Source organism: Oreochromis aureus, linkage group 11, assembly GCF_013358895.1.
Source record: "Oreochromis aureus strain Israel breed Guangdong linkage group 11, ZZ_aureus, whole genome shotgun sequence".
Lineage (NCBI taxonomy): Eukaryota > Metazoa > Chordata > Actinopteri > Cichliformes > Cichlidae > Oreochromis > Oreochromis aureus.
Window position 1 is genome coordinate 28,280,799 of NC_052952.1, and position 12,913 is coordinate 28,293,711.

The following is a 12,913-nucleotide window of genomic DNA, read 5'->3' on the forward strand; positions in this document are numbered from 1 at the left end:
TAAAAAAAAATAAGGTAATTCTTTGTTTTTACATTCATTGGGCCCCAATATGCCCAAATATCAAAGAGAAATGAAAAATGCATGCCGTGGAAGAGTTCGGGTCTTAGGAGGTTAAATAGATGGTTGCGGTTGTTCCCAATAAAACGGCGAGCCGCAGTGGTCTGTGACCTTGAGTGACTTTACATTAAAATTAGTTTAATTAGAGAGCCAATATAAGGAGAAATGTGACTGAAAAATGTATATGGGGAAAAGCTCTAACACCAAACATACTTTTCTAAGTCTAACTTTTATAAAAGTAAAACACTTAAAAGTGTTTAAAATTCTTCTTTATCTTATTATCAGTAATATTATTAACAATAATACTATTGAAGATGATCATAAAGATAGTGTGCAGTACATGATGTTTTTCCTTTTGATCATGATGACTTCTAAAAAATTATTCTAATTTGGGGGCGTTACCAAGGCAGGTAGGCAGGTATGTAGGTAGGCAGGTAGGTGTGGTTAGGGTTTTAAATAGTCATGCTTTACACAGCAACCCAGAGTTTGTGTCTTTGTTCCAATTTAAACGCTGCCGGTTACCAGCTGCTCATACTGTGCAAGGATGGCAATGGTAAAGGGACTCCTCTTCAGACAGGTAAGTTCACCTCATATTTGGATGTTTTGCACCTGTTTAAAACGATCTGTCCTGAAAAAAGAAATATTGTTCAAAATTGTTGAGTTTAGATTAACCAGTTTACATAGTGGTGGAAGTTTATATATTATATATTATATATATTATATGTTTATATATTCTACTAAAGTGAAAGTAGGAGTGCAGAAAACATAATATAAAAAGTGTTTTTGTCTGAAAAGCATCACCATAAAGTACCTTAAGTGAAAGAAAACCTGCTCAAATTATCCACTTCAGAGATGCATATCATATTGTTAACTTACTTTTAAGTTGATGAAAGAACAAATCTGAATTACTTGATGCTCTGCTTATAATCTTAATCTAAAATAGAAATTATTTGTTGATTGTGGTGGAGTACAAAGTGCAATACTGTATTTCAAGATTCGTGTGAAAATTTCTCTCTTTGTCTAACGTAGACACACAAAGCACAGGTTATCTATAAACACAAGTGAGGAGAAATGATAATAATGTGACCCTTACTACCACTCCCATTTATTGTTAGTTATTGCTGAGTGCTGCTTTGTGCTTCCCCTCCAACATTTAGCTGTTTGAGTCAGAGAGCTCCACATATACCTACCTTCTGGCAGACGCAGACACCAAGGAGGCTGTCATTATTGATCCTGTGCTGGAGACCATTGACAGGGACCTGAAATTCGTAAGCGAACTTGGACTCAAACTGACAGTGGCAGGTATCTACATAAATTAACACAGAATCCCATCTTTCTCAGCCTGTAAATAGAAATTAGGAGCAGCATAAATATTTTACCTGGTTCAGAAATGATTGTTTATTTCTGACCCAAAAACGTTGTTAAGTGTAGGTAGTGCTATTTGTATGAAAGGACTCCTGCTAATGATATTGTAATACATATATCTTTCCAAATTGGAAATACACATATTTAAAAACAATGCATTTACGCATGTAGACATCATTAAGATAGCCTCCTGAAGTTCAATCCAAGCATCAGAAAAGGGGAAAGGTGATTCCTTTGGGCTGATGAGAAGGCAACAAACAACCACATTTCAACCAAGTTACGCAAAAAGAGTAGAACATATCGAACTTGACGCATATGGGCTTCAGCAGCAGACGAGCACACTATGTGCCAGTCCTGTCAGCTAAGAACATAAACCGAGACTATAATTTGCACCAAAATTGGACAATGGAAAACTGGAACAAACCTTGCTGTGGCATTTGAATGTTTAGTTCAAAATAAACGACATGAATCAAACGACCTATTATTAAAAGTTCAGGCTGGTGGTGATGGTGGTATAGTAGTGTGAGTGATAGTTTCTTGACACACTTTCGGCCCGTTACTACCAACTAAGCATCGTTTATACCCCACAGCCTACCTGAGTTACTGATGTCGATCTTTTTGTGATCACAGTGTACCTATTTTCTGGCTGCTTCAATCACCATAATACGCCAAGTCACAAAGCTGAAATCTTATCAGTCTGGTTTCTGTACTCAAATGGCCTCCACAGTCACTCGGTCTTAATTCAATAGACTGTGGTGAAATGGGAGATTAGCGTCATGGATGTGTAGCTGACAAATCTGCAGTAACGGTGTGATGCTGAAATGCCTACATACATGGACCAAAATCTCTACACTTCGGTGAATCTGTGTGACGAGGAATCAAAGGTGTTCTGAAAAGGAAAAAAGTGTCCAACCCCCTACTCGCTAAACTGATTGGAGGGTGTACCACAAGGCTCAATTATACTCCAGCTTTATATTGACCTACATTATCTTTATTTTTCTGATAGTTAACACCCACTGCCATGCAGACCACATAACAAGCACAGGACCAATGAAGAAAAGAGTACCTGGACTGAAGAGTGCCATCTCCAAACTCAGTGGTGCATCTGCTGATATCCACTTAACAGAAGGAGACAAGATCCCCTTTGGAAGACACGTAAGAAGAAAAACATTATTTGTTTGCAATATCGTGTTATTGCAAACAAAGTTATTACAGTTATTTTGCAAATACCTAAAACCTTTTGTTGCATTTGCTTGATAAAACCTATTTAATTAACATGCCTTGACACTTCTTTACCTTCCTTTAGTGCCTGATTGTGAGAGAGACACCAGGACACACTGATGGGTGTATAACCCTGGTAACTGGGGATCAGACTATGGCTTTCACTGGTGATGCTCTTCTCATTAGAGGCTGTGGCAGGACTGACTTCCAGCAGGGTACGCATACTTTTGCTTTATGCTTGTGTTTTTGTTCATTTTGCATTTCTATGATTTTTATTCTTGTTGGAAAAGGGGGGAGTACAATATCAGTTTTCCTTTGCAGTTGTCTAACCTTTGCCTTATTTACTTAAGGTTGTGCCAAAAGGCTTTACAAGTCAGTCCATGAGAAGATCTTCACCCTGCCTGATGAGTGCCTCCTCTACCCAGCACATGACTACTTAGGTTGGCTGAAAACACACCCCCAAATGTTTATACATGTTAAAAAGTCACTTAAGGGAATGGTTTATGTAGTACTATTGTGTATTTTGTAGTAAGTATTACATCATATATAAAAGCATAGAATTGCGAAATTAAATTCATTAGTCACTGACAGGAATCGGTGCAGGTGCTCTGCAATCTGTATAGTATGTTCTATTTTTAAGTTTTTACAGGGCAGCTGTTGTGCCCCAGCTCAATTTTTTTCTAGCTCTGAAATGGGCTGGAAACATGTCCAGGGTGTAGCATCTGGCTGAAACACTGGTCTCCATCTGTTTTGTGTTTCAGGTCGGATGGCTTCGTCAGTCGGCGAGGAGCGCAAGTTTAATCCACGCCTAACAAAGACCATGGAGGAGTTTGCAGATATCATGAACAACCTGAACCTCCCCAATCCCAAAAAAATGGGTAAGAAAAAAATAAACTATCATATTTACAGTTCTGCAACCAACTATGTTTTCTAGAAAAAAGCACTTTATTTATTTTTTATTTTTTTGCAGCAACTGCAGTGCCTGCTAATCTGGTTTGTGGACTGCAAGACTAAAAGTGTGGACTGAATGTGCTCGACAAGAGGATAATAATGAAAACACATAATTGTAGAGTAATTAACATTTGCATCTCTATTTTGGGGGAAATTGGTCAAAATGTTTACTATAAAGCGCTTTTTAATGATTCTGTGTGGTATATATATATAAGGTATATACTTGAATTGCTATTTCAATACATTTTAAATATCTCTATGTAAGAAAAAACGTTAATAGAGTTTGTTGAATCTAAGCAAATTTTTCAGATGATTTGTTATGAATTACTTATGAGCAGGAATGTTCATATCGGAGCATTCTCCTCAAGGTTAGGTTAGTATTCATGAAAGCTTCTGTGCAGGAAAGGTCTTTTTTGCATAGCAGGAAATAACAGCTTACTATGAAAACTTTGTAACTTGGTTTAGATTCTGTTAAATAAATAATGACACTGAGTGATATGTCATGTTGTGTTGATCATCTGAGGTTATATTTCATCTACTTTCATGAACTCTTAGAGATCAGATAATTATAATGTGATATGTAAAAGCTTAGAATTGAAAGATGGTGTACTTTTTCATGTTGTTCAGTTGGATTTCAATCATTAAGTAATTTAGAAAAAAACTTTTTTAATATTATTTTTTAATTACTATTATTTTGTTTTTCATAGCAACTGTTCCCCACAGGTATGTGGTGATGCCACACTTTCTCAGTTTAATGCTCATGATGGCTCATCCTATGGGTGTGTGTGAAGGAGTTTTAAAACAAAGCTGTTATTGTGTAAATGGCACCACATTTTATAGACCTTTAAAATAAAATCTCATACATATTAAAATCAGCCTTCAACAAATGTTTTAGAGTCTCTTTCATGCAAACTTGGTGATAGACACACATATCTACACTTTGTGTTACCTTTAAAATACTAAAAGAAAACGCCTCTCTTGGACTTTCTGGATTTAATGAACTATTCTGTGGCCACCTTACTGGTTCCTGTTATGACTACTATTGTGTAAACAGGGTCTGTTAAAGTTTTAAATTCTTTTAAATAAAATCCATTTAATTATTATTATTAATATTATTTCACATTTCATTTATTTTAAGTTTTCTGGCTGTCCTTTCATTCTCCAACACTTAGTGACTTACAAGCAGTCTCTACACGTTTCACTTTTAAAATCATTTTAGCCAAGTCATGTTCTACTGACAAACTAAAACCTCCAAAATCATAAAGATTTCTTACTAAATATGGCTTCTTTAGGCTTCACCCTTATTCACACATTTTTAACGCAATCAACCCATCTGGAGCGGAGCGCAGAATGGACAAACTGCCCGAAATGCGTCGACAGAGACATTTCAGGGATTTTAAGTCATTCTGCGCTCCAGATGGTAGATTGGTTTAATCGTGATGACGGCGTTAACGCGGACAGCCCTAGTTTGTTGGTTTGTTGCTATTTAGTTTTATTTTGTGAGCTGGTTATTAGGTGCCGCTCCAGCCAACCAGAGAATCCCCCGCCGTCCCGCCCCTCTCCTCCCTGTGCAGCTGGCAGCAGCCGTACCTCGTAAATGGCGGGCGCCCTTACTCTTCGCAAATGGGCAATGCAAAACCGATCGGTGCCCATGCAATCCCCAAAATGCGCTGACATAATGTCGGGGCAGCGTGGGTGCGAACAACTTTTTTGCCGATGCTATGATGCAGCCACCACCACGCTTCCGCCCTGGGCAATGGCCTATGTCGCCCATATCAAAACCCACCAATGTTAGGGAAGTAGGTAAGTAGGTAGGTGGGTGTGGTCAGTGTTCCACGATTGTTGTTGGGTGTGGCTTGTTGACATTCCTGGGACGACTCAGGACAAATGCCGGGGACTCGAATTAGGAAACGAAACAGATGCGTCTGTCCCGGTTGAAGCACTGTTTTTCAGACGCTACGGGTTACCAGCTGATCGCACTGAGCCAGGATGGCAAAGACGGAAGGGCTCCTCTTCAGACAGGTAGTCTGTCGGCATATTTTGATGGCTTGCTCCTGTTTGTTTACAACCATGTGGTAACAAAGAGGCAAGAGTACTTGTAGTTTTTTTGTACCAGCGGTTGTGGGAAGTTAGCTCGGTAGCTTTAGCCGTTAGCATCTTGTTTTCTTTCCATGAAGTTCCTTTCTGCATTAATTCCTTTAAAGTTCAGGTGGATTTTTGTGCTCAGCTGTCTATCCAAACAAATTTTGGATTTTCAGACTCTTGTGTGGTGTCCTGCATCCTGATAAAAGTGGTATTACATGGAAATGACGGCTGATCAAAAGTCCCAAAAGTTTTGAAGAAGTTTCTTTTCCATAATGGCTAAAAAAAGCGTTAGATCTACTTAAATAAAAGTAGTGGAGCTACAGTGTAAAGTATACATGATATATTTAAATCACTTAATGACCCCTTTAAAAACCACATTTACTATTGCTTTATGTTACTGTTTCTGGTCCTGCTCTGAAGCAGTGTGATATCTGAATGACTTTATATACTGCTCTTAATCTGTAGTAAGTGACAAAAATAGGTAGCAGGTTTATGATTCATATAGCTACACTATTCCTACTACCTACATCTGCAAAACGGACTTTGAAGACACAAAGTATGTGTCTTAAAAAACATATAGATGTAGAAAGTAGCTTTGCATGGGAATGCTTAATGAAGTATACGTCATGTGCATGCATCATGTGATGAAAATTGCTGCATCATATGACCCTACATTTTTTTATTCTAATATTTGAAACAGCAACTGATAAAATGATCACATGCCATCTTTAAAAAAAGGCATTTCAAGAAAGAAAACTCCTGCTTGTTTAACAATTGTTGAAGTTGTTGTGTGATATGCCCAGACACATCACAATGAGCAAGTATATCAGTAAGTGATTCTGTCGCCAACTGCAATTTCCTTTTGAGATGGTCATAAATGCAGAACTAATGGGTAACTTGGTAAATGTTTAAGAAGTAAACATTTTGCATTGATTACTGAGATACTCACCAGCCCCTTTACGGAGCCCTGCTTGTTGAACAAACACAAATATCTAATCGGCTAATCACATGTCAGCAGCTCAGTGCATTTAGGTATGTAGATCGTCAAGATGACCTGCTTAAGTTAAAACCGAGCATTAAAATGGGGCAGAAAGGTGATCTAAGTGTCTTTAAATGTGGCATGGTTGTTGGTGGCAGACAAGCTTATGTGAAAGTCACAGAAACAGCTGATTTAAATGGATTGTCCCACAAAACCATCGATTAAAAGAATCGCTTAAACACCACAGCTGCCTGAGTTATGTTGTTCATCATTATCCATCCATCTTTGACGACAGCATACTCATTCTTGGATGGTTGACTTCAGCAGGATAACACTGCATGTCACTAAGCTCATATCATCTTAAACTGGTTTCTTGAACATGAAAATCAGCTTACTGTACTCAGATAAACTCCATAGTCACCAGATGTCAATGCAGTAGAGCACCTTTGGGATGTGGTGAAATAGGAGATTCGAATTTCAAATGTTCAGCCAACAAATCTACAGTTATTTATGATGATATGACGTCAGTATGGTGCAATATATCTCTAGAACCTTGTGGAATCTATGCCAGAAAGGATTCAGGCAGTTTTTAAGCCAAAAAGGGGGTGTTACTAACAAGATATACCTAATAAAGTGACTGTTGACTGTAGTTCATACCGTGATCTGTTCTCTCTCTTACTATGTTTTGTGGTGTCTCAGACACACCCTGTCTAAGTATGGTGAGGACACGATGTTTACTGTGCCTTTCCTGTTATTGTTTATTGCTGACTCACACCTGTGCTTCTTTCAATTTTCTGTTTTTTTTTTTTTTTTTTCATTTAGCTGTTTGAGTCAGAGAGCAGCACGTACACCTACCTGCTTGCAGACACGAACACCAAGGAGGCTGTCATCATTGATCCTGTGCTGGAGACCATTGACAGGGACCTGAAGCTCATAAAGGAACTTGGACTCAATCTAACAGTGGCAGGTATCTACCTTCCCAGGGTAGAGTTAAAAGATAAATTATGACAGTTTTATGAAATCTGTGTCCTATCTTCTCCACGTTGTAAATACATTTACATTAGGGGCAACATAAATGTAATATTAGATTAATCTGTATTGTGGCAGTGAGCAAGAAATAACTGTGTCCGTTCCTTGCCCAGTGACCGTTGTTTAGTGTAGACAATAGCAGACAAGGCTGCAGGGATATGTCTAAAAATAATAATTAAAAAAGGCCAAACTTAAAGTATACGCTGACTCGACAGTTTATTAGGTACACATTGCTAGTACTATGTCTGACTCCTTTTAGCTTTCAGAACTGCCTTAATTCTTAATGGGATGGATTCAACAAGGTGCTGGAAACATAACTCAGAGATTTTGATCTGTATTTACATGATAAGATCACGCAGTTGCTGCAGATTTGTCAGCTGTACATCCATGATCTCCCCCACATCTTCCACATAACTTGGTTGTAATGAGTAGTGGACAAGCCCATGTGGCACGATCAACCGTATTGCATTCAAAGTCACCTAAATCACCTTTGGTCCCCACTGTGATGCTCAGTCTGAATTCCAGTAAGTTGGCTTGAATATGCCTACATATATAAACGCATTAATTTTCTGCCATGTGATTGGCTGCTTAGGTATTAGCGATAACGAGCGATGAAACCAGTGTACTTAATAAACTGGACATTGACTGTCTCACCTATATACACATTTCATAATTTATACCAAAAATCAATATTAAATCATTCAATTGGTGATAAATGCAGTGATTTTTCTGGTAGTTAACACCCACTGCCACGCAGACCACATAACAAGCACTGGCCTGATGAAGCAAAGAGTGGCTGGACTGAAGAGTGCCATCTCCAAATTCAGTGGTGCCACTGCTGACATCCACTTAACAGAGGGAGACAATATCCCCTTTGGACGACACGTAAGAAGAAAACCACTCTTTGTTTATAATAGTGTTTGTAGGTGTTGTATACAGTTGTTTGATAAAACTGATTTGACATGCTTTGATTTGATATTTACATTTTCTCTTCTTTAGTCTCTGACTGTGAAAGAGACACCAGGACACACTGACGGGTGTATAACGCTGGTAACTGGGGATCAGACTATGGCTTTCACTGGTGACGCTCTCCTCATTAGAGGCTGTGGCAGGACAGACTTCCAGCAGGGTATGCATGCACTCTCTTGTGGTTCTTCTAAATGAACACAAGGGGGCAGTGTTTCATATGTTTTCCATTGCAATTGTCTGATTTAAAACCGTTCTTCTAAAGGTTGTGCAGAAAAGCTCTACCATTCAGTCCATGAGAAAATCTTCACCCTGCCTGATGAGTGCCTCATCTACCCAGCACATGACTACTTAGGTTGGCTGAAAACACACACACACACACACACGCAAATGTTTATAATATCTTAAGAGTCACTGGTGTCAATAATTTTAAACAGCACAGATTTTAAGCTCTGCCACATCGGCCATTAGTTTCCCACTCATAGGAACTGGTACAGATGTAGTATACATGTTGTTTCTAAGTTTTTACAGTGCTTGTGTTGTGTATCAGAAGCACATTGTTTCTCTGTAAATGTTTTAATTTATCAGATTTAACATCTGGCAGAATTAAGAACCACAAAGACTAAAGATGTCACACTGGTCTGTATCTGTTTTTGTGTTTCAGGTCAGACGGTTTCTACAGTGGGCGAGGAGCGCAAGTTTAACCCACGCTTGACTAAGAGCATGGAGGAGTTTGTGGAGCTCATGAACAACCTGAACCTCCCTAAGCCTAAAAAAATAGGTATGAAAGACAGTGGCATCAGCACTTCAGCCAACAATCACCTCTGCTAGTAAACACAATTCAAAGTCATGTGCCAAAGAAGATGGTTTGACGAGCTGTGTCACATTTACTAAAAACATATTTTCCTTCTACTTTTGCAGATATTTCAGTGCCTGCTAATCTGGTTTGTGGACTGCACCACGTTTGAATGCATGAAAAAGGCTTGTGATAAAGCCATATGCACGACTACAAAATGATTGATATTTACTTGTTAATCAAAACTGCTTATCATAAAGTGATCTATGGTGGTTCCCTGTGTAAATGGAAAAGTTAATTTTTGAACTGTTGTGATAATTTATAGTTAAGCCACTGAGATTATATTTAAAAAAATATATTTATGTTTATTTGAGCTGTTTGTGAATGCATTTTAAAAACACTAATAGTATACTTTGTTAATGGTGTAAAGTTGTTTACATTTTTATGTAAGTAGTCCATTCAGATGTGTTATCGTGAATTGGGAGGGAAATTTATGAGCAGGAAAACTCGGGTAGGAATGTTCCATTCAAGGTTTGGTTTAGTATTCATGAATGCTTAACTGGGACAAATGAGTTCTTCCACATGGCCTTTTCAGTGATTCCGGTCTCCCCTAGCCAAGGACACGCACACATGCACACACACTCTTTCAGTCTTCTGCAGGCAATGGCTTTTTTTGCATAGCAGGAAAATAAAACTACACTATTTGCATTCACAATCAATAAAGGCAAGTCTTCCTTGCACAACTTGTCATTGCCATCTGTTTGTGATCTCTTAGATGTCAAACAGGAATTTTAATTTTTAAACGTTTAATATTATCTAAGTAAGGTATAAAAAAGTGAGCTTATGCCAGGAATCAGACCTGCTTCCAGATTTCCCAATGACTGTGCGAGCTGTTCTCATAGTTAACAGATCATCAGCCAGTATGACAGGTTTGTTTGGGCGTGCTGCCCTCTGACTCAGTCACAGAAACTTGCGCATGTGGGAATAAGCTGTGTGATCATCTGAGGAGTGATCCTGAGACTCTGGGGGCCTGAGTCAAAATGTTTGTTTTCAAGTGCCCACACCTTTTTTTTTTTTTTCATTCCAGTTGCCTGGATTTCAAAGAATTCTCCATGTGATTTGTATCTTCTATTGTTTCTTCTGAAGTTATGGATGGAATCTTTAAACTCTGAGAAAGTCTGAAAATCAACTGCGATGATGATGATTGTTTGTCTACAACTATTTAACAGAAAACGTGTGTGAAGCTCGAGGAAAGTGCACAACAGCTGTATTATTTGTAAAGATGAATTGTTATTGTTGATACGTCTGGCATTTCTAAGTGGTTTGGCACTTTTAATGTGCAGTAGTCTGAAAAACATATCAATGCTTCATACTCAAAGACCGTCATTAAACAAAACAGAGTTCAAGATGAATGAAAATGGTGTTCTACTGTATTTTAATTCTCAAATAGCCTGCTAAAGAAGGACAACCATCCTGGTAAAGTGAACAATTGGCATCTATCATCTGTCCCAAGTGGTCTTGTATGCAATATTATACATGCTTTGAGTAAGATTATGGAAACGTTAGTTACATCTGCATAATCCATAATAGGGACTAATACTCAAAATGTGTGTCTGACCATTTTTGAGTACCTCTACCTTATGGAAGTGCAGTTTAATCACATGAATAGCCCTTAAACTTTTCTTAATAATACAATAATACAAATAGAACACTATTTGTATTGCAGCATGTGCAGAGATGTCTGTTTACAAAGAGATAACCTAAACAAGATGCAATGATAGGAGAATTACGAAGCATGTGTGGTATTTAAGGTTGTGTGATCAATCCAGATTAAACGCTGAACCATAGTACCCTGTTACTTTGAGTTAATAATACAATAAAATCAGAGACATATAGACGTATAAAAAGATATTAGATAGTTCTATCTAATGATAAGAGTCCAAATATGGTCCTGTTACATTATACTAATCTGACGAGTTGGATCCAATTCCCTTTATCTGCACTTCCTATTGATGTTCCTGATATTAAAGGAAAACATGTAGATTAGAGAAAACTTTACTTTTGCTGGGTGTTGCTTTATTTCATGCAAGTTAACACTGTCAAGCGTACGTGCACACACACACACACACCATCTAACAGCTCTTTCTGTCAGCCTTTAAGACAAACAGCATTATTATTATTCTGCCTCACCTCGTGTACTCGCTGACAGACACTTGCATTGTTCTTTATTCAAAGCAGGAGGTGTATGTGACTGTTGTTGCCATCAGGCTGACGGTATGTTACTTTACCACGTAAAATGTTGTCTTTGCTCTTTTGCTGCTGGGACGCAATGTGCCAGCTGTCCTTTCACCCAGTCTTTGTCGCCCATCTGCCAGCCAGTGGTTTTTTTTTTTTAATCGCTCCCTCTCAATCCACTTACACTGTGTCACTATTAACCTGCTGCCCATTCTCTCACACAGCCACATGTCACTGGAAAGAATCTATTACACCATCGGCTCATTCACAAGAAGAAGTGTAAAGAGGCCAGTCAGGGTGATAAAGCCCTCAGAGTGAAGGGAGTGGATTTTGCCTCTGGGAAAAGTCACCATATAACATGCTGAAGTAAATCAGTGGTGTGTAGGTCCAGAGTTCAGTGTCCTATTTTATGTTCTATAAGTAACTAGAGTGTTTACATTGATATTTTAGTAGTTTCTGCTCACCAAGTAGCATACTGTATCACAGTAACATGTCAGAGATGTAATATTTTATGGTATTTCAGTCTCTACTAGGATGAGTAGAAATCTGCCAGAAAGCACATATGTAGTGCTCTTACAGCACTGTTTATTGCATATGCTCAGTGATTTAGGTCAAGGGGTTATTTTTTGTAGCACAAGGTTAAGTTTTTGAGCCTTTGTGTTTTGATCGTCATCATTTGTATCTGTATTACTATTTTCAGGAACTTTTTTAGGAATTTAAAGTGTGAACAACATGTAGTTTTAAACTGTTTATGTGTTAGTGTTGTATGATTTCTATGTTCCACACACCCCCAAATCTGTTTTACTGGAGAACATATTGGCATCCCAAGGTCCTTCTTTTTAATAAACTTCTGCTTATTAAAATCTAAATAGCAGAAGAATAACTTTTACGAGATCATGTAGAACCCTGTGGTTTGTCGACACGCTTCTGATGACACTTTATGGAGGTTTTATGTCTTTGTGGTATATTACAACAAAATGAAGCCTTCCTTCCCTACCCTGCAAGGGTAGGCTACCAAAATGTAGAGATGACCAGAGACCCCTCCTTATGATTTGGGTTGAAATAATTTGATTAATTTGCTGGGACTATGCATCAAATGAAGCAAAATTATTAGCTATCATACCCCATGAATCATCTGTCGTCTGTGTGCAGGTTCATCAAAGTCTCAAAACAATCGTGAAAAAGCAATCTGTTTATTCGTGTACATGCACATAAACTGCCACCTTTAT

At 38.2% G+C, this 12,913-nt stretch overlaps 2 protein-coding genes and 1 long non-coding RNA gene across 4 annotated transcripts; 2 read left to right on the top strand and 1 right to left on the bottom strand.

Moving 5' to 3' along the window:
- Positions 1–549: 549 nt before the first annotated feature.
- Positions 550–4,676, top strand: LOC116325138 (persulfide dioxygenase ETHE1, mitochondrial-like). Of its 2 annotated transcripts, XM_031745956.2 has the most exons (7): positions 550–634; positions 1,215–1,359; positions 2,429–2,577; positions 2,729–2,858; positions 2,994–3,083; positions 3,405–3,521; positions 3,614–4,676. In XM_031745956.2, the coding sequence occupies exons 1-7, from the start codon at positions 602–604 to the stop codon at positions 3,655–3,657; spliced, it is 708 nt and encodes a 235-aa protein (XP_031601816.1). In that variant the 5' UTR covers positions 550–601; the 3' UTR covers positions 3,658–4,676. The 2 variants fall into 2 exon arrangements, with proteins under 2 accessions (XP_031601816.1, XP_031601817.1); XM_031745957.2 differs by lacking the exon at positions 1,215–1,359 and having other exon boundaries at positions 556–634.
- LOC120442814 lies at positions 1,274–5,307 on the bottom strand. Its single transcript, XR_005614947.1, has 3 exons — positions 5,185–5,307; positions 2,489–2,564; positions 1,274–1,316 (listed from the first exon to the last, which is right to left on the bottom strand). It is a non-coding gene; the product is annotated as an uncharacterized LOC120442814 (long non-coding RNA).
- ethe1 (ETHE1 persulfide dioxygenase) lies at positions 5,281–10,867 on the top strand. The gene is made up of 7 exons (XM_039620096.1): positions 5,281–5,616; positions 7,481–7,625; positions 8,424–8,572; positions 8,687–8,816; positions 8,919–9,008; positions 9,318–9,434; positions 9,575–10,867. The coding sequence occupies exons 1-7, from the start codon at positions 5,584–5,586 to the stop codon at positions 9,619–9,621; spliced, it is 711 nt and encodes a 236-aa protein (XP_039476030.1). The 5' UTR covers positions 5,281–5,583; the 3' UTR covers positions 9,622–10,867.
- Positions 10,868–12,913: the final 2,046 nt, after the last annotated feature.